Raw genomic sequence first — 27,225 nt, forward strand, 5'->3', positions numbered from 1 at the left:
TGTGTTTTTTTGTCTGCCAAGAGCATCTCCTCCTGCTGAAAAAGGCTTTCCCCCCACATTTAAGCAATCCTATTCTATATAATCTATCCTATCTAATAAAATAGTAATATGCAAATTAACCATCACTCCACAACAACGATGGCAGCACCCATAGCAGCCGGGGCAGGACACTGGTGGCATTGCCCTGGCAATGTGAGCCCAGCGTCTGCTCCTTGGCTGCGCAGAGGGAGGGGAGGTGCCTCTGGCTAGAGGCCTGGAGTGGGACACTTGGCTTACATTGCCCCTGACTTCTGTGCCCCAGCCTCATGGAGGGAGGGGAGAGGCCTCTGGCCAGAGACTGGGACGAGGGACGCTGGCATTGATGCAGACCAGGCTGAGGGACTTCCCTTCCCCCCGTGCACAAATTTTTTATGCACCAGGCCTCTAGTCTATACTAATAAAAGGGTAATATGCTAATTAGACCGGGTCAACCGGCCATCTTCCAGACGTCCGACTTCCTTCCAGACAAAGCCATGGTGGTAGGGGCAAAGGCAGAGGCAGTTAGGGGCGATTAGGCCAGCAGGCAGGTGAGCAGTTAGAAGCCAGCAGTCCCAGATTGTGAGAGGGATGTCTGACCACTGGTTTAGGCCCGATCCCTGCGAGGCCCAGGGCTCAGGCAGCCGTGAGCCCCAGCGGCTGCAAGGTTTGGGGCTCAGGCTTCGCAGCCACTGTGGCTGGCAGTGGCAGCAGCAGTGGGGTGATGGGGATGGTGCCTTCCCCTGATCAGCCCAGTAGCCTCCCACAGAGGAAGGCCAGACTGCAGCTTAGACCTGCTCCCAGGGAGAGCAGGCCTAAGCCATCAGTAGGACATCCCCCAAGGGGTTCCCAGTTGGAGAGGGTACAAGCTGGGCTGTGGGAACCCCCTAACCCCCATGCATGAATTTTGTGCACCATGCCACTAGTCCTATATAATAAGAGAGGGATATGCTATTTAGCCTGGATATGCTAATTAGTCATGATCAGTATTCAAATTGACCATCACTCCAACACAATAAGAGAGGGATATGCTAATTAGCCCTGATAGGCTAATTAGTCACAACCAGTATGCAAATTGACCATCAGTCCAATACACAAGATGGCTGCCTCCATGTGGTCAAAGATGGTCACCCCCACGTGGCCACAAGATGGCCAGCAGGGGAGGGCAGTTGGGGAGGACCAGGCCTGCAGGGGAGGGCAGTTGGGGAGGACCAGGACTGCAGGGGAGGGCAGTTGGGGGTGATCGGGCCAGCAGGGGAATGGTTAGGCTTTGATCAGGCCGGCAGGGGAGTGGTTAGGGGGTGATCAGGCTGGTAGGTAGAAGTGGTTAGGGGCAATCAGGAAGGCAGGCAGGCAGGCAAGCGGTTGAGAGTCAGCAGTCCTGGATTGTGAGAGGGATGTCCGACTGCCCATTTAGTCCTGATTCCTGCCTAAATGGGCAGTTGGACATCCCTTGAGGGTCCCAGATTGGAGAGGGTGCAGGCTGGGCTGAGGGACACCCCCCCTCAGTGCATAAGTTTCATGCACTGGGCCTCCAGTACTATATAAAAACCTAAAATTTAAGTTTAAAAGGACTTTATTTTATAGAAAATACTAGAGGCCTGGTGCACAACATTCGTGCACTGGGGGTAGGGGGGCCTCAGCCCGGCCTGTGCCCTCTCACAGTCCAGGACCCCTCGCTCCTTACCGCTCGCCTGCTCACTGCTCCTTAGTACTGCCGCAGAGGGGGGAGGGGCTTCCGCCACTGCCACTCGCCAGCCATGAGCCCGGCTTCTGGCTGAGCAGTACTCCCTTTGTGGGAGTGCACTGACCACCAGGGGACAGACAGCTCCTGCATTGAGCGTCTGCCCCTTGGTGGTCAATGCGCATCATAGCAACCAGTCATTCCACCATTTGGTTGATTTGCATATTAGGCTTTTATTATATAGGACTAGTGGCCCAGTGCAGGAAAATATGTGCACTGGGGGGAGGGTCCCTCAGTCCAGCCTGCCCTCTCTCACAGTCTAGGAGCTCTCAGGGGATATCCCATGGGGAGCGGGCCTAAGCCGCAGTCTGGCCTCCCTCTGTGGGAGGCAACCAGGCTGATCAGGAAAAGGTGCCATCCCCATCACCCCACTGCTGCTGCCACTGCCGGCCATGGTGGCAGCGAGGCCTGAGCCCTGGGCCTTGCAGCTGCTGGGGCTCACGGCTGCCTGAACCCTGGGCCTTATAGCCGCCGGGGCTCAAGGCTGCCTGAGCCCAAGGCTGCCTGAGCTCTGGTCCTCGCAGCAGCGGTGGTTTTGTCTGGATGGACTCCGGAAGGCGTCTGCCCTAATTAGCATATTACCCTTTTATTAGTATAGATAACATGCTAAGAGTTGCCCACCTAATATATGCCAGTTTAATTTCAAAGCTCAGGCTTTCAACTTGTGTCCCTCCCAGGACATCACTAGACTTCTTGATGAGACTTTCTATTTTACTGAAAAGTTGCAAAAATAATATAAAGAGCTCTCGAATACCCTTTCTCCAGTGTTCCCCAGTGTCAGCATTTTACATTATCATAGAATAATGATCAAAGCCCAGAAATTAATATTGATACAAAAGTTTTAAGAAAAACTTTACACAAAAACATTTTTTAAGATCTCCATTGTTACTTGAACTTCTAGCAGGATAGTTGAGCATTATAATCTGAAAAGTTTTCCATCATTATCAACTAGAAATGCTGGATAAAAGATTATATGAATTATAAGGCATTCATAGCTGATTTTGCAAGGAGAGAAATAAATCTTGAAGTGTCAGAAACAAAGAAGGAACTAAAGCCAGTCTGGGCATGCAATGATGAGAAGGCTTTCCTGAGAGGAGCTGTGTGTGTGTCTGAAGAACCCAGAGGCTTGGGATTTAATGCCTACGCAGAGACAGAGACAGTAAGTTGTAATTAAGATCCTTCATAAAACATGGACTTACCTTTAGTTACAGAAACAGAATAGAAAACAAGAAGCTCACCAGCACAGAGGACTTGCAAGGAAATCTACATGTTTTTTTTTTTTTCAGGGCTCAGAGTAAAGCCAAAAAAAGTCTGCTGAGAATTCAGAACTTCAAGCCCATTTTTCTTGCAGATCCAGAATTAAGTTATACTGTGTACATTGTTTGAGAAACCCAGGGCCAAGACATTAATATGAAAATTAATCTCAGACCGATGATACTTCTTGGGTTTCTTACAGAAACTAATAGAAACTACTGTAGAATGTCCACCCTCAATTCCAGAACACTCAGGATTCTCACAAATAATACCACTGAAGATTAGCTCAGAATTCAAAATTAGAGAACATACGATGAGGAAACCATAAGTAAAATAGAAGATTAAAACCCTAAGGATTTGAAATAAAGGAACAATCTTATAAAAACTATGAAATAAGTATATCTAAAATCATGTAAAGCCCAGCCAGTGTGGCTCAGTGGTTGAGTGTCGACCTATGAACCAGGAGGTCACAGTTTGATTCTCAGTCAGGACATACACCTGGATTCCAGGCTCCATCCCTAGTGTAGGGCATCCAGTAGGCAGCCAATCAATGATTCCCTCTCATCATTGTTGTTTCTATCTTTCTCTTCCTCTCTGAAATCAATAAAAATATATTTTAAAAAATGATTTAAAGAAAAAAAAGGAATTGAAACTGTAAGGAAATAAAAAACTGCTATAAACATAAAAGAATAAGCAGATAGATTTTTACAAAGAAATAAATAGATAATCTGAAAATGAAAATTATATTCATTAATAGTAAAAAATTTGCTTGGCATGTTAGAGGAATGATTTTTTTTCCCTCTAGGTTATCAGATTTTCAAAACTATATACTTTCTATAGTAAAGAAAAATTAACTTTTGTATAATTTTAAAAATAATTTTAATATCCACAAAGATATAATATCCAGTGATATAATTACAAAGCAGTAGGTCTAGCTGAGATGTCATTTATTATAGTTGTGTAACCTTGAGGAAGGCAAGTGGAGCCATAAGTTTCTTTGAAAGATTAAACTAGATATTTTTTAACTTTTTATTTTAAAGTAATTTTGGATTTACTGAAAAGTTGCAAAAATAATATAAAGAGCTCTTGAATAGCCTTTATCCAGTGTTCCCCAATGTCAGCATTTTACATTACCATAGAATAATGATCAAAGCCAGGAAATTAGTATTGATACAATACTATTAATTAGTTCACAGGCTTATTCAACTTTGCCTTACTTTCCCCCACCGATACTAAGCTAGATGATGTTTAAGAGTTTTCTAGCTCTAAAAGTCTTTGATATGCTTGGTGTATTACATTCTCTACCTTATCTTGATTATTAAAAACCAAAGATTAAATTTTCTAGTGACAGCCCACTATTCCAATATTCTGTTTAAGTATTAAACAGAAAAATGCTGAATTAAATTATTTTAAGCCATTTCAACTTGAAAAATACCATGTAGGCTTGACTGTGACCCTTTCCTACTATAACTCTCTTGATTAACTTCTTCCTATGAACATAATCCTCTTTCTGTGTCCAGAGCTCTGTGTTAGTAATAAGCAAATCACATTACCCTTGTGAACCATTCAAGAGTAAAAAACGTGGTGGGAACTAGAAGCACACCCAACTTAAATCTACTTACACCATCTAACCCAGGGGTGTGAGGTCTGAAGCCTTTCCCTCTTTGCCACCCCAGCTACTATATACTCACTCAACACTTTAGAATGTTCTAGTTGGATTTTAGTCTCTTTGTGAAGACCCAATCATGGAATGGAACAAAATGTAAATTGCTGGTATAGTCTGTGCATAAAGGACCTACCTTCAACCCCCGGCAGACTCCTCACTGTTTTCAAGTATACATTTAGATAAGTGGATTACTACTTGCATCTTTAGCTACTTCACAGGTTAGAAAGTCAATTTAATGAGATGATTTTAATGAAGTATCTTCAGTATCATTTGAAGAAGAACCTGACTTAATCCAGTACACTACCAACTCTAAATTATTTAGCATAGTGTAAGAAAACTCTACTATAAATGATCTCAATCCCAAATGAATTCATGGTGATTTCAATGAGATCCCAATTCTTAATGCCTATTAAATTTTTCCTTCAGAATTCTTGGTTAAAATATAGATGTCAGTATAAAGGAAATCTGAAGTAGAGATTATTTTCTTATTTTTTTAAACCCACATTTTCATATATTTAAAGGGTCATCTTCTGATATTTGTCATCTATACTAATAAAAGGGTAATATGCTAATTAGACCAGATAGACCAGATGTCTTCTGGATGTCATTCCAGATGTCCTTCCTGACAAAGCCGGGGCCCAGGCGTAGCCACCTGGGATCCCTGGTGCCTGTGGCCGGCCGGAGGAGGGAAGCCCAGGTCCCAGGTGCCGGAGGAAAGCTGATGCTGGCAGCCGGGGGAAGGAAGGCCTACTCTTGCACGAATTCTCATGCATTGGGCCTCTAGTATTACAATAAAAGTGGAGGTGAGGTACTACACAAAAGCCCTCACCTCCCTGGGGTGAACCCTACAAAACACTGGTATTTCTTCCTGTCTACTCATGGACTTGTCACAAAGGCACCTTTTATTCAACATACCCAGTGCTGAACTCTTCATCTTCCCTCCAACCTGCTCATCCCCGTCAGTGGCATCACTTGCCTACCCATTGCTTCACTCGTAGGTGATTCTCCAATTCCTCCCTCTCATCCTTCACAGCCACATTTGTCAGGTCTGTTACTTTCACTTTCCCAGTGGCTCTTGTGTCTGTTTATTTCTTTCCACTCTTACCTCTGTTGCCTTAGTTCAGGTCCCCATCTCTCATCTGGATTTTACAGTAGCTTCATAATTGGTCATACTGTCCACATAAATGTTAGCTACTATTGTTATCATTTTTTATAGAATCAAATCCAGTCTTTTTAACATTGGACTGGATTTCAAGCCTCACTGGTGCTCTGTATTCTGATCATGTACCTTCCATGTTCTAAATCATTTACCTACTGAAAATCTCACAGGGACTCCTAATTGCTTATGCAGGGGGGCTGATCTTCAGGAGAAGGAAGAACATTTTGCTAATTGTTGAATTCCCCAACCTTAAGGGCCTACCACAGCAGCTAGCACCTAACAGGTATCCATTGACTATATTTACTAGGTTGAAATTAATGGAGTTAGCCAATATCCTAGGATGCCTGTTAATTTTCATAGTATGACAATGGTTTCCTATATCTTAAAAATAGGTGTATTCCATTGTTAGGAAAAGTCTGCTTAGCCTTTACATTATAAAACAGAATAGCTAGGAACTTGGCATTTAAATATTTTCTATCCTCACTCTCCACATTTTCATTGTGGAAATCTTTTAAAATAGTTTGCAGCTGTACTCACATTCATAAACAGTCCACATCCTGGAAGAGCATGTTTATTAGTAGCATCTTATGAACAGAAGCTGAACCAGGGAGAGACATGTAATGGAATTTGTGACTTAGGTACAAATGAGAAATAATACAAAAAAAGAAACTAGAGTGAGTTGATTCTGCACACGATTATGTAAAGAAGAGTACTGCTATTTTTTTCTTTAGTATTTCATCATCATCCAGGATATTACACTGATTTTTAACTTGAATTTAGTGCAGATAAATATTAGAATGGGTATTTCCTTTGAGAAAAAAAAAATAATTTCTAGGGTGCTCAAAGTATGTTATCAATTGCCCAGTATGTTTAGTGTATTAAGATCTGGGTATCCTCTGGGTATCATTGTTAAACATGCACAGTTTCTCTCTCTCTCTCTCTCCCTCTCTCTCTCTCTCTCTCTCTCTCTCTCTCTCTCTCTCTCTCTCTCTCTCTCTCTCTTTCTCACACACACACACACACACACGCACACTCACACACGCTTAGAGGATTAGAGAGGCTTCTTTCGTATTTGTTAGGTGCATTTTCATGAGAACACAGTTTCTATTTTCAGCAGTACATCCATTCTTCTGTTTGGTCTTCACTTGAAGGCATATTCTCCTTGTGAAATTTTAATTGTTTCTATAACACCTCTGTATTTGCAATCTCACTTTTAAAAGCTAGTAGCTTCAGGTGAAGAATAAGCAATAGAAACAGATTGGCTGTTGGTAGTGGTGTTATTTAGATTTCCTTGCTTCAATTCTAATGAAGTTTAGAGAATGAAGGAGGAGAATGTTTATCAGGGTAAATATTGGCCTGTGAACACAAAATAATCATGATTGTTAACAGAGTTTCATGACCAAGAATATGAGATTAGGATTCAAATCCCAGCTGCTCCACTTATCATTTGTATGACCTTGAACAAGTTATTGAACTGCTTTGAGCCTAAAGAACTTTGTCTTTAAAATGGACATAACAATAGCATCTTCAGAAGAAGTAAAAACATAATGAGAAGGATGACCGACATTTTTAAAGCACCTAAGAGGTATGGATCATTGTTCTTGTTTCATCAATGATGAGCAGAGCTTATAGAGCATAAGTCAGCTCACACAGTTGGATGTGATGGAGCTGGGTTTGAACCACCACATAAAGTGCTTCATGCAGTGCCTGCCATATGCATTCCCGTATTAGCTGTTATTATGTTCATTATACAGATTTCTCACAATGATAACTTTTTCTGAATTTTTTTTCTGATTTCCCATTGTGTTTACACCAAAAACTTTCTGGTTGGAAAGCATTTTCTGTTCATAGGAAGTTGTGGGTAGAAATGAATGTAATTTCCCAGTATTTAAAGATTTGTTTTCAGTGTTCATGGCTATTTGGGTCTCCTTATGTAATTTTAATAGATACAAGGTAGTACTTTCATATATGAATTAACCTTAAATACTTTTAGTTCTTTTAGCTAACATACTGGGAATTCTTTATCTGAAGATGGGTTCAATGATATCTATTGGATTCTGCATTCATGTTCTTCCCTTTACCTTATACAAGAATACAGAATTACATCATTTCTTTTCTGGGGGGGAAAAAAGTGGTAGAAAGGAGATGAGAGCTCTGACTCTTACTTTTCTCAGGAATCCTCACTAACTCTGTGGCTTTTGTAGGGGAGGTGGTCCTTCTGGTTAATATGCCTGCAGACAGCCCCGCTGAAGAAGGCCAGCCCCTGCCTGATGGGAGGACAGCAACCCCCACCAGCACCTTCAGCCAGCAAGACATCAACGAAGGCATCGTGTGGTACAGGCACTCAGGAGTCCCAGCCCAGAGTGACTCCTTCCGCTTTCAGGTACCCTTTGCTTCCTGACTTTTCTGATGTCTGAATGGTCTGATGAAAACCATCACTGTTATTTATAAGCAACTTGGGAAATTTTCTGTGATTGCCTAGAAATCATATTTGGGGGAAGAGGAAATGTAACTAATAGTATTGAGAGATATTTTTAATCTGCTAATTTAATCTTATAAATATCTCTACAAGCAGAGTCATTTTACAGCAAGGAGATTTATAATAGATAATGGCTAGAGTGTTTAGGAAAATAATGTTTCCAGAATATTAAAATACTTCTTTTAATATAGTCTTATTTTCTTTTTTTCAAATGTTTTTGGAACATTTACCATCTTCTGATAAGATCATAGACTTGATAGCCAAACCCAGTGGGTTCATATTTTAGTTCTGCCACGTATTAACTAATTTTGGGGAAAATTACTTGGAAAAATACTTGTGCTTCAGATTCCTCACCTGTAGAATAGAATTATTGTAAGGATTTAATGAGTTAATACATAGGAAGCATTTAGAATACTGCCTATCACTAGGTAAGGATAGTTACTACCATCTATAAAGATTGGTCAGATACCAGTACTGTCAACTGAATGTTTGTGTCCTGAAATAATTAATATCTTCATATCTGCCCCTCCCCATGTGGTAGGTAATTAGCATTAGATGAGTGGGATTAGTACACTTACAAGAGTCACAGGGGAGCTGCTCCCCTCTCTATTCCCCACCATTGGCCTACAGTGAAAAGACAGCAGTCTACAACCCAAACCCAATCCTACTGGCACCCTGACCTCAGATTTCCAGCCTCCAGAAGTAGGAAAAATACATTTCTGTTGTTTATGAGCCACCCAGTCTGTGGCATTTTTGTTATAATAGTCTAAGCCAGCTAAAACAACCAGATCATAGGAAGACTGTCAATAAATGAAAGAACAAGAAATGGTACTGGGGATATTCTTTGGTTATTATGAAATACTAGAGGCCCAGTGCACGAAATTCATGCACTTGGGAGGGGGGGATCCCTCAGCCCGGCCTGTGCCCTCTCACTGTCTGGGAACCCTTGGGGGATGTCCAACTGACGAAGCCATCAGTTGGACTTCCTTAGTGCTGCTGTGGAAGCAGGAGAGGCTTCCGCCACTGCCATTGCGCTTGCCAGCCGTGAGCCTGGCTTCTGGCTGAGCGGTGCTCCCCCTGTGGGAGTGCACTGACCACTAAAGGGCAGCTCCTGCATGGAACGTCTGTCTCCTGGTGGTCAGTGTGTGTCATAGCGACCGGTTGTTCCACCTTTTGATCAATTTGCATATTAGCCTTTTATTATATAGGATAATTAGAAATCCATTTAAAAAAGGTAAAAAAGTTCAAACCATTTGGAATTTTTAGAATAGTCTCCCAAATAATTATACTTCTTAAAGGAAATCAAAATAGCAAACTATTAAGAAATAATGATGAAGAGGAAATAAATTATCAGTACTTCAATGATCTGGATAAAATAACACTCAAGTAAATTGATGGTCTTAAGCTCTTATTATTGAGCAGAAGATCATGAAAATAAATCAACTAAATATTTAGCTCAAGAAGCTAGAGAACTACAAAGGAAACCTAAGGAAAGAAAAAAAGGAAGAAATTAATAGAGATAAGCACACAACTAATTATAAAATGCTAGAATTGATAAATGAGTACAAAACCTCATTCTTTGGAAAGACCAATAAATTAGACAAACCTCTGTCATGGACAAATTGGATATAAAGAACTGAACAGAAGTACAAAGAATGAGGGAGTATGAATGAGAAAGAGCATTTAAACATAGATACAGAAGAGAATTTGGGAAAATGTAGAGAAAATATAGAGATGCATTCATGATGATCACCCAAAGCCCCTCTGAGTCTGAGACTCTTCTTTTGTCTCGAATCCAGCTGGAGGTAAACTACCCAAATAGCTCACCTTGTTAAAATTATCATACATTCTGCCTCCGAGGCCTGGGGTGCACATCCTCATTGCTTGACTAATTTATATGATATAAAAGATGTGCTTTTCCAGAGAGCAAGTTGAAATAAACTTGGGAACCATTAAAAGGAGATTTTACTAGCACATTAATGTCCAATGAGTGAGAGCAAACATTTGCCCTTTACTGGAATTAACTTTTCATTTTTAGCACCTGGGGACTCAGCAGTCCTCAAAGAATGAGTCAGAATGGAGGCAAAGACCTCAATCAAAGAAGTCACCTCAGCAAACTAGAATCCTCAGCTCTGCCTTTGCCGTCCTAGGCCTGAGGAAGAACATTATCAACATGGAGCATTTCCCCAGAAAGGGATTCTCAGCACCTGCTCATAAAGATATTTGATTGCTTTTGCAAGTTGGTTACTAAGTGGGTAATTATAAAATAGCTAAATTTACTGATCTTTTTTAAACAAACTCACTTGAGTTTAAGACATTCTGTTGAACATCATTACTTAGTAAGTGGTTCCCTTTGAAGAGTCTTCACACATTTTGCTCAAAATGTGTTTAGAACTCCTATTGGAAATCTCCTTCCAAACCCATGGGATATTCTGAAGAATATCCTCAATAGTGACGGTATGGCATCCTTTGGAAGTAGATTTTAAAATGTAACCATATAGCCATTCAGAATCATGTCTGGTATGAAGAAGAGAGTAGTAATTACTTTGGGTCAAAACAGGGAGTAATTATGAAGTAACAAGTTCAAAGTGATTTTTGAACTTGCTTGGAAGGCATTTCAAAAGTGCATTTTGAACACTCACAGCGTCTTTATTGCACATATGAAACAGCTCTCTGAGATCCTGTTCTCCTGGATATAAAAGGTTTGGTGTGCTTGTTTTTAAAGTCTCATTGTTTTATGGACTTACCTCATATTCTGATTTGAAATGACGCAGACAATTTAACTATGTGCCAAAATAAACAGCAACTTTTCCCATTCATTTTAATGTCCCTCAAGGATTTTAAACTAAAATAAAACGCTGTTTTCATGATTCTCCTTTTTCTTCCCTTTTTTTCTTTCAAGCAAAACTTGCAATACAATGAGTTGCATCAATTTCATTTCATTTTAATGTTTATGTGCTGTCATGAGCCATCAATGCATTCCATCTGTTACTTTGCCTGTAAGATGTGGGATTTATGTAATGCTTGTGGCTTTTCAAAATAAAGCATGGCATAGGGAGAAGAAAGCACACACACTTATGTCACTTTTGGCCTGGGCAGGGGCCCTGGTCTTGATATATTCAGATCATGTTGACATAGCCTCAGGGGATGTTGTTTTAAAAAGACCAACATGGTTCACACCAGTATCTTGACTAAGGAATCAAGAACAGATTCCCTTGCTTGGCAATATACTCACATTTTATTACCTGCATAGCGTTCTTCAAGAGATGGGAGAACACGTTTTCCTAAAGCTTTGAGATGGAGTCATCTTGGTCAGTAGGAAGACCATGGTCCGCTAACCTGTTAAATACCAACCCTTTTGTTTTTGTGTGATTTTTGACATTTTGCTTAACTTTTTTGAGTGTCAGTTTCCTCATCTGTAAAAAAGGAGATAATAGCCGAAACCGGTTTGGCTCAGTGGATAGAGCGTCGGCCTGCGGACTGAAGGGTCCCAGGTTCGATTCCGGTCAAGGGCATGTACCTGGGTTGCGGGCATATCCCCAGTAGGGGATATGCAGGAGGCAGCTGATTGATGTTTCTCTCTCATCGATGTTTCTAACTCTCTCTCTTTCTCCCTTCCTCTCTGTAAAAAAATCAATAAAATATATTAAAAAAAAAAGGAGATAATATCCACTTTGTGGGTATTATATATGGTGACTTTTGAGAAGTAGCTAGCCCATGATAGACATTTAGTGAATTATAGCTGTTGTTACTCATATTATATATAGTGATACTGTAAGATGGCGCCTTGACAACCTGTAGATATTATGAATGTAAGCTCCAGGCACTGGATGTGATTAAGATGCAGGGAGGACAGTTTTTAAAATTTCTTTAAAAAAAATAGTTTATTGATTTTTTTAGAGAGAGAAGAAGGCAGAGGGAGAGAGAGAAACATCGATATGAGAGTGGACATCAATTGGCTGCCTCCAGCATGCTCCCTACCAGGAATGAAGCCCACAACCCAGGCATGTGTCCTAACAGGGGATTGAACCTTCAACTCCTGATGCACAGGACAACACCCAACCAACTAAGCCACATTGGCCAGGGCAGAGAAGACAGTTTTGTTGTTGTTGTTGGCCTAACTGTAGAAGACATAAGAAAGGGCTGCTATTTCTGCCTTTTTTTTTTTTAGAATGTATGGCACCCTGCTCCCTCTCATATGAAATTAATGCAACTTCACATGGCCACACAGACCTTAGCAATTCTTGCAACAAGCCTCAGCTGGAGCAGACCACAGAGAAGAGAGTGTGAGGGAGCAGCTCAGTAGCCCTGAAGGAGGGGAGAAGCTGCATTAGGAAAATCATCACTGTTTTCAGCATTTTTGAAGCAAGAAAAATTTGATTTTGTGATCACTAATTATTATGACTCTTGCCTTGCAGTGATTAGGCTATGATGTGTCATTTATAACCTGATGTGTCTGTGCTTGGGTACAAATTTTAAAAATGGAATAAAAATCCCATATCTAACATGTGTTGTGTGTGCTCACAGTGAAGCATTAGGCAGCTATCAAAAATTCTGTTTTGAAGAATATTTAATGTATTATGTTCAGTAAAAATTTATAGGACACAAATGAATATAGAGTTTGACATATGGATAGGAAAAAGATTAAACTAAAATGCATCAATGTGTTAATAACCACTATTTGTAGGTATTGTAATTCTAGATGATTTATTTATGTCATATTTGTATTTTCCTGCATTTTCAGGATTGCCTAAAAGGATTATGTCTCCCTTTGTAATGCAGGAGCAGATGGAATTCAAAGACAGATATTTAAAGGTGGTGCAGGGGGATAAATACATGCAACATGCTCTGTCCAACTGAGGCTCACCAGTAGGACGTTTCTTTCCAGGTTTCCAGTGCCACCGATGCCCACACCCACCTGGAGAGCCGCATGTTCAACATCGCGATCTTACCACAGACGCCTGAAGCACCTCAGCTCTCTCTGGGAGCGTCTCTCCATATGACTGTGAGTTGGTTGGGAAGACTCTTGGTTTCTGAGGCATGTTGACGGGATCTGACAGAATGACCTGTTTTTTTGTATCTGGTGAATGCCTGGCCCAGAACCCAGACCATACCACCCTGTAAACACATTTCTCCTTGACTTGAAAAAGATACTTCAATTCCCAGAGTGACAGGAAACAAAGATGGAATTCACCTCAAACTCTTATCCATTGCTGGTGTCCTCTTTTCAGCATCCCAGATTCACAGGACTCCTCCTTGAGTAGTTAGAAGGGATTTCAGGCCTATATCTGTTTAATCAGTACCTTTTGAGTATAATTACTCAGCTAGTTATAGCTCCATATAGCTGGAGAAACTGACATTCCATTTCTTAGAGCCCCATTAGAAGTTTCCTTTCTGTTATCAACATTTCCCAAAGTAGCAGATATCTATGCTGAATCCAGAGAGATAAGTAGCAATTATCCAAGTGAAAGTTTGGGGGGCAGGTGATGGCAAAGGGCACTAAAAGACATAAAACATAAAAACAGCACATGCAAAGACCCAGAGGCCAGCGAGAATATGATTGTTGGGGAAAATTGTAAATAGTTTAATAAGACTGGAGAAATGAGGACAGCAGAGGAGAAATGGTGAGGATGGGGAGGCCATGAGCTCCATCGCAAGGGGACCTGCCTGCTGTGTGGGAAGAGCATGGGTTCATGGAAAGGTGTGAAGTGAGGTGACAGCTATATTAGTTCAGACAATTAGCTGCCCCACTGAAACCCTGTATCTAGGGGCAGGGGTGATGCCAGGACCCCTCTTTAAGTCAGAGTCACAGCATCTAAGACTGCAAATGAATCATTACGGACCTGCATTTTAGTCAGCGCCCACATAATTACACTCCAAAATGTATCAGCCTTGAGCCATGACAAAGAAATCACCTGTAGTTTTAGAAATTATGGGTCTGGGGCACGACAGAGACATAAAAGGCGAAATAGGAGGTTTTTAATGAATAGCTGATATCGGCATTTCCACTGTAAACCATAATTTAAAGAAATCATAATTCAGTAGCACTATAAAGTCTATAATTCATCATTCTGACTGGAGGAACTTGGATTAGAATTTCCTTTAAAATGTGAAGAAAAATGTGCATGCATGTTTTTTGCCAAGTGCTAATGGACTGTTATTTTGACTTTAGAGGGGGAAAAATGGGCCAGGAGCCACTAAGATGGCGCCGTTCCCACTCCATTGCTATGGACCGCTAGACTTTTCAAGCTCCTTAACCTTTAGGGTCTTATATTGCTAGTTTTCAAACTAGATCTGTCCAATTTAGGATATCACAAAGGTTAGTTTACCATAAAATGCAATTAGCCTAATCTTCAGTGCCATAAAATATACATAGTTTGTATTTCTTTTATTTTTTTTAATTTTTAAAATATATTTGTTTATTGATTTCAGAGAGGAAGGGAGAGGGAGAGATAGAAATACCAGTGATGACAAAGAATCATTGAATCTTGCATGCCCCCTCCTGGGGATCAAGCCTGCAACCTAGGCATGTGCCTGACTGGGAATTGAACCATGACCTCCTGGTTCATAGTTGACACTTAACCACTGAGCCACACAGACTGGGCTTCAGTCATTCATATTTGAGCCCCTAATTTATGCCAAGTGCTAGAGAAGACATTGGTGGTTTGATGACCATAAAATACGGTCTCTATTCTTAAGGAACTTAGAGTCTAAAATGGGAGAGGAGCGAAATAACAAACACTGACAATATAATGATACATGCCATGACATGGACATGATATGGAAGCAAATAAGAGACACCTGATCCAGTCGGGGGTGGGGGTGGCAAGGTCATGGAAGGCTTCCTCTGCGGGGGGGTGAACAACGCTGGTTGAAGTGAAAGATTGTCTCTAAAGCAAGGTCTCAAACTTCAGCCTGCACTAAGATCACCTGTAGCGTTTGTTACATCACATATGGCTGGAGCCTACCCCAAAGTTTTCTAATTCAGTCCATCTGCTGTAGGGCTGAAAATTTGAGTTTCTAACGAGTTCCCAGGTGGTTCTACTGCTGCTGCTCTGCTTGAAGAACCACTTTAGAAATAGGGGGGCATTCATTGTAGACAAAGGAACAGCAGGTGAAAAAAGGTGGGGATGTGGGAGAACATGACATGTTGAGCAATGAAAGTTCATGTGGCCAGAGCATAAATTCCTAGGTGAAGAAGAAACAATATATGAAAGTCACATCATAGAGGAGCTTAAGATAAAATGAAGGGATTTCCACTGTGTCCTGAAAGGCTCTTGGGACAAATACTATGTAGCTGACAGGCAACCTGATCAGATTTTCAATGTAGGAAAGTCATTCTGGCTGCAGGGTAGAGAATACTCTAGATGGGGACCAGATAGGGAGCACAGAAATGCACCACTGCAGTCATTTAGAACAAGAAGGTTAGTGGCATGATACCATGCAGTGGCAGTAAAGATTAAGTTAGTGAGATATTCAAGAGATACTTGTACATCCATGCTCATTGACGCATTATTCACACTAGCTAAGAGGTGGAAGCAGCCTAAATGTCCTTTGGCAGATAGATGGATAGAAAAAATGTGGTATACACAACAATGGAGCATTATTCAACCTTTAAAAAGGAAATCCGGTCATATGCTACAATATGATTGAACCTTAAGGACATTGTACTAAGTGAAATAATCCAGTCACAAAAAGACAGAGTCTGATGATTCTACATGTGGGCTATCTAAAATAATCGGACTCTTAGAAACAGAAAGGAGAATGGTGGTTGTCCCTGTGAGGGTAGGGGTGGAGGTGGGGAGAGGAAAAAGGGGAGTTTTGTTCAATCCATACAGAGTTTCAGTTTTGCAAGTGGAAAAACTTTCTAGAAATCAGTTGCATAACAATATAGTTAACAGTACTGTATTATACACTTAAAAGATTTTAAGGTTGCGGCGGGGGGGGGGGGAGGGGGGACATTAGAGAAAGATTAAAAGATATTTACAGATATCCTGGTCAATTAGATGTGACAGGAAGGTGAAAAGCCCCAATTTCTGAGTATTTTAAGAGGCAATCACCTCATACCTCTCAGAATGGCTACAATCAACAAATCAACAAAATGACAAGTGCTGGTAAGGAAGTGGAGAAAAGGGAACCCTAGTACACTGCTGGTGGGAATGCAGACTGGTGCAGCCATTATGGAAAACAGTGTGGAGTTTCCTAAAAAATTACATATGAAATTGCCATTTGATCAAGTGGTCCCACTTTTAAGAATATATCCTAAGAAACCCCAAACACCAATCAGAAAGAATGTATGTACCTCTATATTTATAGCATCTGGAAACAGCCCAAGTGCCCATCAGTAGATGAGTGGACAAAAAGTTGTGGTACCTTTTCACCATGGAATACTATGAAGCAGTAAAAAAAGAAGGCTCTCTTACCCTTTGAGACAGCAGTGAGGGACCTAGAGAATATTATGCTGAGCAAAATAAGCCAGTCCCAGAAAGACAAATATTACAAGATCTCACTCATATATGGAATCTAATGAACAAAATAAACTGTTAAACAAAATAGATCGAGAGACATAGAAACATGGGACATACTGTGGAATCTCAGAGGGAAATAAAAAAGAAATCAAGTTATCATCCACAAAAGCATTTTAAAGAACCTTTAAATTATATATTTTCACATAATAAACTTTTTTTTTTTTTCAAAAAAAGAAGCCATTCATTGAGATAGAAATGTATGAGGACTTTAGGGGGAAGGGTGGAAATCATGATGAGTTCCATTTGGGGTGTGTCTGTTAAGGGTAGTTAGGAGATCAGTAGATATTCTGGGTGAGAGATAAACTATTAAGAATCACTAATGGTTTGTAGTGGTTAACTATGAACATAACTGGAACATAACTAAGAAAGATTGAATAGAGTGAAAAGCAACATAATCAAATACCTATCTAAATTGAAATTGGTTCTGTGGCCTTTCTGTAATTATGTTATTCATCAAATCTAAGATCCTCTAAATGGGATCTTATGGTTTAATTTGCAGTGTTCATCAGAATTATATGTAACACACATATATAAGATATGTATATAAATATGTATAATATTATAAGATACAGAGCTATATAAGTACATATGATACATATACATTTAGGATACATAGTATATATGGGCAAAACATGCATATTTAACAATAAATATCATAGCCTAGATAGTATAAGATTATGCAAATGAGTTAATAGATTCACGTCAACTCAAAGTTTTCCAAGTAATCATCCACTATTTGACTTGGAAAATCCTTAAGGACAAAACTTTTGATTAATTAATCTTTTTAAAAAATATATTTTTTTATTGACTTTTTACAGAGAGGAAGGGAGAGAGATAGAGAATTAGAAACATCGATGAGAGAGAAACATCGATCAGCTGCCTCCTGCACACCTCCCACTGGGGATGTGCCCGCAACCAAGGTACATGCCCTTGACTGGAATCAAACCTGGGACCCTTCAGTCCGCAGGCCGACGCTCTATCCACTGAGCCAAACCGGTTAGTGCTGATTAATTAATCTTGGTATCTTCCTCAGCATCTCACACAATGCCATATACAAAGTAATTGCTTAGTAAATATTTGCTGATTAAGTGAATATTTTCAGACCTATTTTCTCATAATAACTCCCTAAACTGTATCCCCTCCAAATTCAAATAAATTAATCATATAGGCATACACACACACAATTTGAATATCATGTTTCCCATTCCTTTCTTAAAGGGCAAATAAATTCTATTATCTCTTCATGTGAAAGACACATTATTTATTAGTTCCTTTTTCAAATGGTTGCAATACTCAGGGTTGGGTTGGCCAAAGTCACCACTTGTGGGAAAGGCCTTGAATAAGCTTTTCTTTCCTGGTTTCCTTTGTTTTCAGAGTGATTGCTGTAGCAGAGTTCTCTTAAGACCACTCTATTAGGCCCAGCAGGGATCTAGTTAGATGATCTCTTTTGTGATGCAGACTCAAGTCTGGGCTTGCTCTATTTATTGTGTGGCAGCCAGCTTCTGTGTCCATGTTTATACTTGAGACCTGTCAAAAACTAATAAGATTATTATCTGCAATCTCGGGAAATGTTTGTTTACCCTTGGAATTCTTGCTGTGCTTTATCTGAGCCTTTCACACCACTCAGAATTTCCTACCTTAGATTTATTTATGATTTTCCCCTACAAAAAACTAGAATTCCTTGAAGAAAGGGTCTATATCTGATTTATCTTGTATGTCTCACAGCTCTTTGCTTGGTACCTTGCACGTAGTAGGTTCTTAATAAGTTGCTACATGAATATATGAATGAATTAATTTGCTGTCCTAACTAATAAACTATGGAAGAAGATAATTTATTGTAGGACCTCCATTTTATTTATCTCATCTCATTATTCATGGGTGCCTGATTTCTGAGGCCCACTGTGGGCTTTGGTCTTTAATAGAATGGCAATCAACATGTGAAATTGATCTTTTTAAATAGAGGGTGAAATGATAATGTTTGTAAATCCTGACCTAGAAGTTTAAGTTATGCACACTTTGCTAAGGCTTAAGTGTTAAAATGTTTGTGTCCCCATCCCCCATCCAATTCTTCAGGTGACATTGAAATGCAATGGAAAGTATTCTAAAAAAGTTACTGAATATGTTATTATACAAAGTATTTTATTATTTTATTTCTTAGCTTAATCTTTTTATGATGATATGTGTAGGGAGCGGCTCTAGAGTTAAACCTCAGATTGACCTGTGGCAGAGCCACAAACAAATCCCAGCTCAGAGAGCAGAACCCTCTTAGCATAATTAAGCTTGACCTTATGATGCTCCCTAGATCCTTCCTGGGTAGCTAATGGGCTGTGGGAGATGCAGCAAGTGCTGCCAAAACAAGTGAAACTCACAAGAACATTGTAACTATGTTTACCACTACCTTGTTTTTCTCTGGCTATAAAATCAAGCCTCAGCTTGCTGGCTGGATCCTTCTCTGTGGCCTCATCCAGGCACAGGAGATCCACCAGCCCCAGCTGTATTCTCTTTGTCTGTCTTTTCTTTAATCCTTCACCGCCCCTACTCAGGCTCACCGAACCCTTGGCTGTGCTGGCACGGCACAGATATGTTTCATTCACTCAACACATTTTTATCAAGTAATGATATGTGCCATATGCTAGGTGGTTGGGATCCACCCACCCATAAATGAACACAATCCTTGTTCTTATGGAGTTTGCATTCTCTTAGGTATAAGTAATAAAATAAACAACTCACTTATAGCATGTTAGTGAGAAGTGTTACGGTAAAACAAAATGTAGGTCAGGGACAAGGGTGTTAGAAATGCAGTGGTGGGAGCAGAGGAGACCTATGTTGTAATTTTAAATAAGGTGGTTGGCATGGCTCAGTGGTTGAGTGTCAACCTATGAACCAGGAGGTCACGGTTCAATTCCCTGTCATGGCATATGTCCCAGTTGTAGGCTCGATCCCCAGTGTGGGGCGTGCAGGAGGCAGCCAATCAATGATTCTCTCTCATCATTGATGTTTCTGTCTCTCTCTCCCTCTTCCTTCTCTGAAATCAATAAAAATGTTTAAAAAAATAAATTAATTAATAATGTGGCCAGGGTGGACTTTATTAAGATAATGACATTTAAAGAAAGACTTGCAGGAAGTGAGGGAAATGGCCACGCACATATTCAGAAAAGAGCATTCCAGGCCCAGGGAACCATGCGTTTACAGGCATCCAGTTGAGAGCTTGCTTAGATGTTCAAGGAATGCCAAGAAAGCCAGGAGGGCTGGAGCAGAGTGAGTGAAAGCAAGTGTAATTGACATGAATTCACAGATGTGCTAAGTGTGTGGGCGAGCGAAGGGGACAGGTCATGTCTGGCCTTGCCATTATAGGGATTTCGCTTCTATTCTGAGTAAAATGGTGAGCCAATCAGGGTGTTGAGCAGAGGGCTACTGTCCTTGTTAAAGGGATCATGCTGACTGCTGTGCTGAAATAACCTGGGGGCTGTGGGATGGGGCAGGAGAGCAGCTGGGAGGTCATCCTGGAAACCCAGCAAGGTGGTGGCAATGGCCGTGGGGAGAAGTGGTTGGATTCTGGATATATGCAGAAGTAATGAGTATTATAAAGTCATTATTCTGTAAGATTCTCTTGTTGACAGATATTTTAATAAAAAGTGCCTTCTGTAATGATTTCTATGAAATTCAATTTCTCATTTCTTACTATGTTTAATTGATGAGTATTAAACATTCCAAATAGGCAATATTAAAATTGATTATACTTTGATACATCTCAACCTTAATATTGCTTTCTTTGGAGAATTAAGTCCTTTTTCTACCTAGTGTATATTTCTATTAGTAGAGAAATAGTATCCATAAATTTCATGGATATGAAATATCAGTTGCCTTGGCTGGTACATATTTCTCTTTTCCATAGTCCTATGTCCATGCTAATTCTCTCTCTTCTTATCACTTTATTGTTTTAGGAACATCTAGATTTTAAAAAATATCTCATAATACTCAGGATTTGCAGTCATTCTGATTGTTTTGAGATTACAAAGGAGGCAAACAGACCGAACAATATATTGAGCCTGCACCTTTTTGTCCATGTATCTGTGCACACACACGTCCACATTTATAGCTGTGTACACACATTCATGGGCTGTAAACACCTTATATAGGGCATATGTTTTTAATTTGTTGCCCTTACTTGTTTTATTTTAGGGTGAGACACCATGTACTATTTTGCAATCCTGATTTTCCTTGCTCTGTACATTCCAGAGCCGAGCAAGGGCCTGAAATATGACTCCTTACGACAGGAGGATTGTCCTAACCTGCTACTGCTGCCTCTCCCCAGGACAAGTATGCCTTGGGGACAGTTAAAAGAGCAACTGTAACCTTCAATCTTTTTGTGGTTACAAGGAAGAACACCACGCCCTCCTCCATGAGAATTACTGAGCCCTACTTTCCCAAAGAGGGAAACTTCTTCTGAAAGAAGGAAAGCTTTAAAGAGCAGGAGAGGCTGTCAAACTCTAACCCTTCAGGGGTTAGGAAGAGCCTGCAAAGAGCCTGATATTTTCGTTCTGATTTATTGACAGCTTGTGTGACCCAGTCAAAGGGCCCGTGCTCACATTACTTTCCCCTCTCTTCCCTCCACTGTGTTTTTGCTGCTGTCCCCAACTCACTGTTATGCCTGGTCAAGGGATTCTGCGTCTCTCCCCCTGCCCCCTTTTTAGAGTGTTGTCACTGTTAGTCGGTGATGGATGTTCACAGGTGAATGAATAGTAAAAGCTACGTACACATTGGCCTTCTGATTAATTTTGCTTGAGTCTTCATTGGGTTCTGAAAACTAGAAGAGAAAAGCAATATCTAGTTAATTTGAGTAGTAGCATGGAGACAAAGAAACATTGACTATTTCATGATTTACTTTAATAAACAAATAATTCTTAAATCTCTGAATTCAAATATTGAGCCTCTGTTGGTTTTTGAGTTCGTCTTTAGACCTTGAATCCATCACAGTTTCAAAAAACACACAAACCAAAGCAGAAAGAATCAAAGTTCCTGTCAGCAAGGCTGGGGAGGGGGGCGGGCAGGTAAGAAGGAACTTTTTACCAGATGAACCTTAGCTCGTTAAGTTGGAGGAGCAAAGATGTAGCAATCCAGCTGTGAATACTAGAATATCCAGCTGTGGTGGCTCATTCTCAAACCTGCAGCACTGTGAGCTCTCCCTCGGGAAAGTGATCGTATTAGGATTCCCAGAGCATGCATCAGCATAAACCTGGGGCAGAGGGCAGGGGGGAGAAGAGTCAGGGTGCAAGAGGCCCTAGAGAGGACTCTAATCCTGCGAGATTTCTAAGGCTGGGACCAGTCTGTGGTGCAAGAGACCAGCCCCTTCTGTTGAACTCTCAGAGAAAATTTTGTTATGTGTGACTAATTTAAAAACCCAGAGTGAGTTTGTTTTAATAAGGTTTGTTTTTGCCCCTGACCATTCTTCCTTCATAAACTTTGTTTAGGCTCGGGAAGATGACCTGACTGTGATTCAGCCCCATTCTCTCTCTTTTGTCAACTCTGAGAAGCCAAGTGGAAAGATTATATACAATGTCACTTTACCTCTGCATCCAAGTCAAGGTAAGATGTGCAGTGAATGATCTCTTAAATGATGTCTTCTAGCTGTCGATGAGTCTTAAAAGCTCTGGAGTTTTGTCCGCTTATACTTGTTGAATTTTCAGAAGTAACAATTATTGCTACTCCTTGTTCCCATCCTGTGATTTTAGAACCAATTGAGAAAGAGAGAGACATCGTGGTCAGACCTATGGAGATGAATGTGTCAACTTTGGTATCAACAGAGTTGTACTGGAGAACATAGTGTGCATATAACTTCATTCACTGGATTGAGCTCCCTGGCCTGTGCACAGGCAGAATTGGACAGGTCTGTGTGGACAGAGCCTGCCCTGGTGTGGTTATAGGTGAGCAGGCCAGAGAATGTACTAAGGACAAGGAGCTCTGCCAGAGAGTTCAGAGGGGACTGAGCCACCCATACTCAGTCCCTTTCCCAATTGGATAAGTCTCTCCTCCTCCCATAGGGGATCATGGGAATGTGGAACTACAGTCAGAGAAGAGGTGGGCCCCTACCATCAGTCCTCAGCCTGAAGATCTCTGCACGCTGGGTTTAACTAATAGGCCTATGCCCAAAGAGAGGTGGTGGAGTGATCAGCTTCTATTAAGATAATTCTGCTTCTGTCTCTCAGACTGCTCTCCCAAGACCAGTCCCTGCCCTAAATGTAAGCCTTTCAGATGATCAAATTCCCAGGGAGAAGTCAAAGTCTAAAAATTCCATTACCCTTTTGATAAAATCCAAATAAATTAAAAGTCTAAAAGTCTCCACCTACCATTTTTACTCTGCTAAGTCATAGCTAGACTCGTTCTCCCTGTGTTGCCAGGGAGAGATGAAGTACTTTCAGACTTGCGTCCTGATGGACTGTCTCTCAGCCCTTCAGAAGTTGAATTAGTCCAACACTAAGCCTCACTCATGTCCTCCTATGGAAGAGGTAATAAGACATGAAAGATGATCACAGCATCAGTTCTGTTCCTGAAAAATTTAGAAATGACAGGCAAATAGACAGCTCCTAAAGCATTTATCACAAGCAATGTGATCATTGTAAATCCAGGTCTTAGAATAGTCAAGACTCATGTTACTATTGCCAGAGATCATCACAGAGACTAAGGAGTTCCTGAAAGAAAGAGGGCAGGTGAATAAAAATCTCTCTGCAGCTCACCAGGAGACCAGTCTGTGCCATTCCCCAGTCACCTTGACCTTTGAACTTAAACTCAATTGAGAGAATCTCATAATTACAGTACAGTGTCTATGACTTCTGCAGAATTACCTGGGCTCAGCTACAGTAGGGGCAGTTTGTGTCTTTCTATTGTTTATAGTCAACGATTCCTTGTCAAGAGTCTATTTGGGTTTCAGATTTGCATTTTCTTGAATAACAGGAGAATAGTATACCAAGAACAACCTGAGAGCAGTAGTTCCTGAAGGATAAAAGGCTCTTGCCAGTGGGAAAGGCAGCTGATGTCTCTGGTGATTCAGTTAGTCATCCAGAACTACTGCTGATGCTCATGTCCAGTCTCCTTCTCCCCAGGTATCATCGAACATAGGGACCAGCCCCACTCTCCCATCCGGTATTTCACACAGGAAGATATTAACCAGGGCAAAATCATGTACCGCCCTCCCACGGCAGCCCCCCACCTCCAGGAAATCATGGCCTTCTCCTTCGCTGGTAATGCTTTCTTCTCTATTGTCAGGCACCTCAACTATCCTCTGTGGCTCTTCATGGCAGGCTCACCCTAACTCTTCCTGTCGTCCTCCTGGGTAGTTTTGTGATGTTGCTTTGTAGCTGTTCAAAATAGCTTGAGACTCGCAGGTTAATATGTACCTTGGGCTCAGTTCATCCCTTTTCTTAATTCATTCATGCATGCAGAAATACCTTCAATAAATATTTACTTTATGCCTACTATGTGGCAATGAGGCCTTGGATATCTAGTGATAAGCAAAAAGAGGCATGAATCCTGTTCTTGGCGACTTTGGGGTTCTAAGTACTGTACAGAGACAGAATTTGGTAAATAATCTCAGTAATGAATGTTTAGTTGCAGGCTGAGATAAGAGCTCTGATAACTGGTGGAATTAGATGTAACAACACTGATTTAGACTGAAGGCTCAGTGGAGGCTACCCAGCATGGTATGGACCTGGGAGAAATAGGGAGAAGCTAACTAGGCTAAGTGTGCATATTGGGGTTGTTTTGTTATAGAACATTCCTGAAGAAAGGACACATACCCCTTGTGCAGAGTCCCTGGTGAGGGAGCGAATGTGATATTCTTGGAAGTGAAGAAAAGTCCAGTGTGTCTGGAATTTGGATGGTTGAGCAGAGTGGGATGGGTCTGGAAGGAGACAGAGGCCAGACCTTAGAGGCTCTGTACACTTATAGAGATTTAGGTCTTTATCCCAACAACAAGAACCCGGTGGAGGGTTTAGGATCTAGGAGGATGTCTTTTCATAAGGAACTCTTCACCTGCAGTGATATGAATGGATTTGAGGAGGAAGCCAGGGTGGATGGACATGTGGGTGAAAGGAATACAGTGAGAAGGATCCCGCAGTGCTTCAGGGATGATCCCATATAGGAGTGGAGAGTGCAAGTGAGCTTTTGGGATTAAACACGGATTTGTCAGGAGGTACCTTTTTAAAGGAAGAGAAGGCTAAGTAAAAGAATAACTGAATTTTTAAATCAAGCCAGTATGTGCCCTGCCACTACGCCAAGATAGCCTTAATCCCTACTGCCTCCGGCCCCCTTATGTCTCTCCTTGACCCAGTAATCAGAGTGCTCCTGGGAAAGCAGGAGGTTGAGTCCCTATCCTAAATATTTTTGTGCCTCGAAATGATTCTAAAAATCTTGAAGCTATTTCTTTATGATTGTTAAGGTATTTGTATTACATAATACAACTAATATACAGTATTATTTTTATATGGTAACTTTGATAATATGGAAAAGCCTTTAATTTCTTATGATGAGTTGAACATGGATAAAATAATTTTAGAGTTCTGTTTTAAATTATGGGCAACATTTAAGTAATAATTGTCATTATTTATATAACTATAATTGTCTAGGACATGATTAACTACTCAATTAGATTAAAAATCTCTAAGGATAAGGGTAGGCCACTTCTCTAAGGAGTATCCCTAGTATTGAGTAACTGGGTAACCAATAGCCCATGAAAATGTTCATGGTTCCCTAACCCCTACTTTATAAGACCTACTTTACAAGAAACTCAGGATATCCTGGGATTAAAGAAAAAGAAAACATGTCAGCCATGGTTGAAGTTATTTCCATATCCATTATACTCGCCTGAGTTCCTAAAGCCTTTTTAGAGAGAGCAGAATCCTGTCCTGTATAATCTATGGAGTAAATGCCATGAGATAAATCTCTCACACTGTTACAGTGTGTAACTCATTGTCCCAGGCATCACTCAATTCTACAATGGAATTGACCCACCAGACAGCCTTGTCAGTGATATATGACTTCACCCATACTCACGGATTTGTAAGGTTTTATGTACTGATAAAATGGGATCTGAATGAATGTATTATAAATCACTCTGACTACTGTGATATAAAATTATACCACTTTGTGGTTCTTTTGGTTACTTAAAATTAGTGGTGACACTAATTTTAAATTCAACATAACATTATCTAATGGCCTGGTAGCCTTTCCTTAAACTATAATAATTTAGATAAAAACATCCTTTACTTTTCTAACCTTTGCCACATATTTTATTCCTTCCCCATCTATTTCTGACCTCAAAATGTTTAGTACACTGATTTTCTCTCTTCTGTTCTTGCAGGTCTCCCAGAATCGGTGAAATTCCACTTCACAGGTGAAGATTTTAATCTCAATTTTATTAGAAAATGGAATTTTTCCTTTCCTTATTAGTCCTTTCTTTTTTTTTTTTTTTTTTTGCTCCCTTTATCATCACTTTTAACTAAGAACTGCTTAAAAGTTACATGAGACAAGTTTCTTCTAAAATAATCACAGGGCTAGTTAAATAGTCATACCTTAACTTTCTATTCATAGGAAAAACAATCCACCAAGGATACCAAAGGTTAGTGTTGTTTGAGTCCCATTTCAACTTGTTCAAATACCTATTAAAAACAGGTAATAGTGCCCTGACCGGTTTGGCTCAGTGAGTGGAGCGTCAGCCGGCAGACTGGGGGGTCCGGGGTTCGATTCCAGTCAAGGGCATGTACCTTGGTTGCAGGCACATTCCCAGTGGGGGGTGTTCAGGAGGCAGCCATTCAATGTTTCTGACTCTCTATCCCTCTCCCTTCCTCTCTGTAAAAAATCAATAAAATATGTATTTTTTAAAAAAAGAGGTAATAGTGATTAAGATGATAGACTCTGGATATAGGCTGTCTGGGTTTCAGCCTACTCTGGGAAAGTTTCTTAACCTCTCTGTGCCTAAATGCCTCATCCATCAGTGGGGAAAATAAGTCATGATTATATTTATGTAAAGTTCCCAGGACAATTATTGGCACATAATCATCTCTATGTGACCTAATGGAAGTGGTTGTATATAGTCTTAAATAGAGCCTTTCGTTGAATACCTTGTTATAGGAGGGAGAAGTGTTATGGCCCAGAGAGTGAGTTGTGAAAGCTGTGCGTAGGAGACCTCAGCATCCCAGCTTTAGTTCACAGTCCATTAGAAGCTGAGTGCCAACAAGCAAAAACAGAGTTGGATCTGACATCTATGCTGGGCAAAACAGAGACAAGCATTCTTGTTTAGATCTAAAGTGAGGATGGTTGATTATAAATAGCATCCTTAAATAGCTGTCTAGTTAGGATTGACTATTCTATTAGAATCAACCATCC

At 40.6% G+C, this 27,225-nt stretch overlaps 1 protein-coding gene across 4 annotated transcripts in view; it reads left to right on the forward strand.

The window, feature by feature from the left end:
• Nucleotides 1-27,225, forward strand: part of FRAS1 (Fraser extracellular matrix complex subunit 1) — a 447,336-nt gene that overhangs the window by 305,994 nt on the left and 114,117 nt on the right. For 3 of the 4 annotated variants that reach the window (XR_004972271.1, XM_036337385.1, XM_036337378.1), the window contains exons 31-35: nt 8,043-8,221; nt 13,206-13,322; nt 22,317-22,431; nt 23,946-24,083; nt 26,201-26,233. Coding sequence is in view for 3 of the 4 variants with exons in the window: in XM_036337385.1 (XP_036193278.1) it covers nt 8,043-8,221; nt 13,206-13,322; nt 22,317-22,431; nt 23,946-24,083; nt 26,201-26,233 (582 nt within the window). In the remaining variant the exon portion in view is untranslated. The remainder of the gene's footprint in view (nt 1-8,042; nt 8,222-13,205; nt 13,323-22,316; nt 22,432-23,945; nt 24,084-26,200; nt 26,234-27,225) is intronic. The other variant, XM_036337380.1, reaches the window with a different exon arrangement.

Source organism: Myotis myotis, unplaced genomic scaffold, assembly GCF_014108235.1.
Source record: "Myotis myotis isolate mMyoMyo1 unplaced genomic scaffold, mMyoMyo1.p scaffold_m19_p_1, whole genome shotgun sequence".
Classification (NCBI taxonomy): Eukaryota; Metazoa; Chordata; class Mammalia; order Chiroptera; family Vespertilionidae; genus Myotis; species Myotis myotis.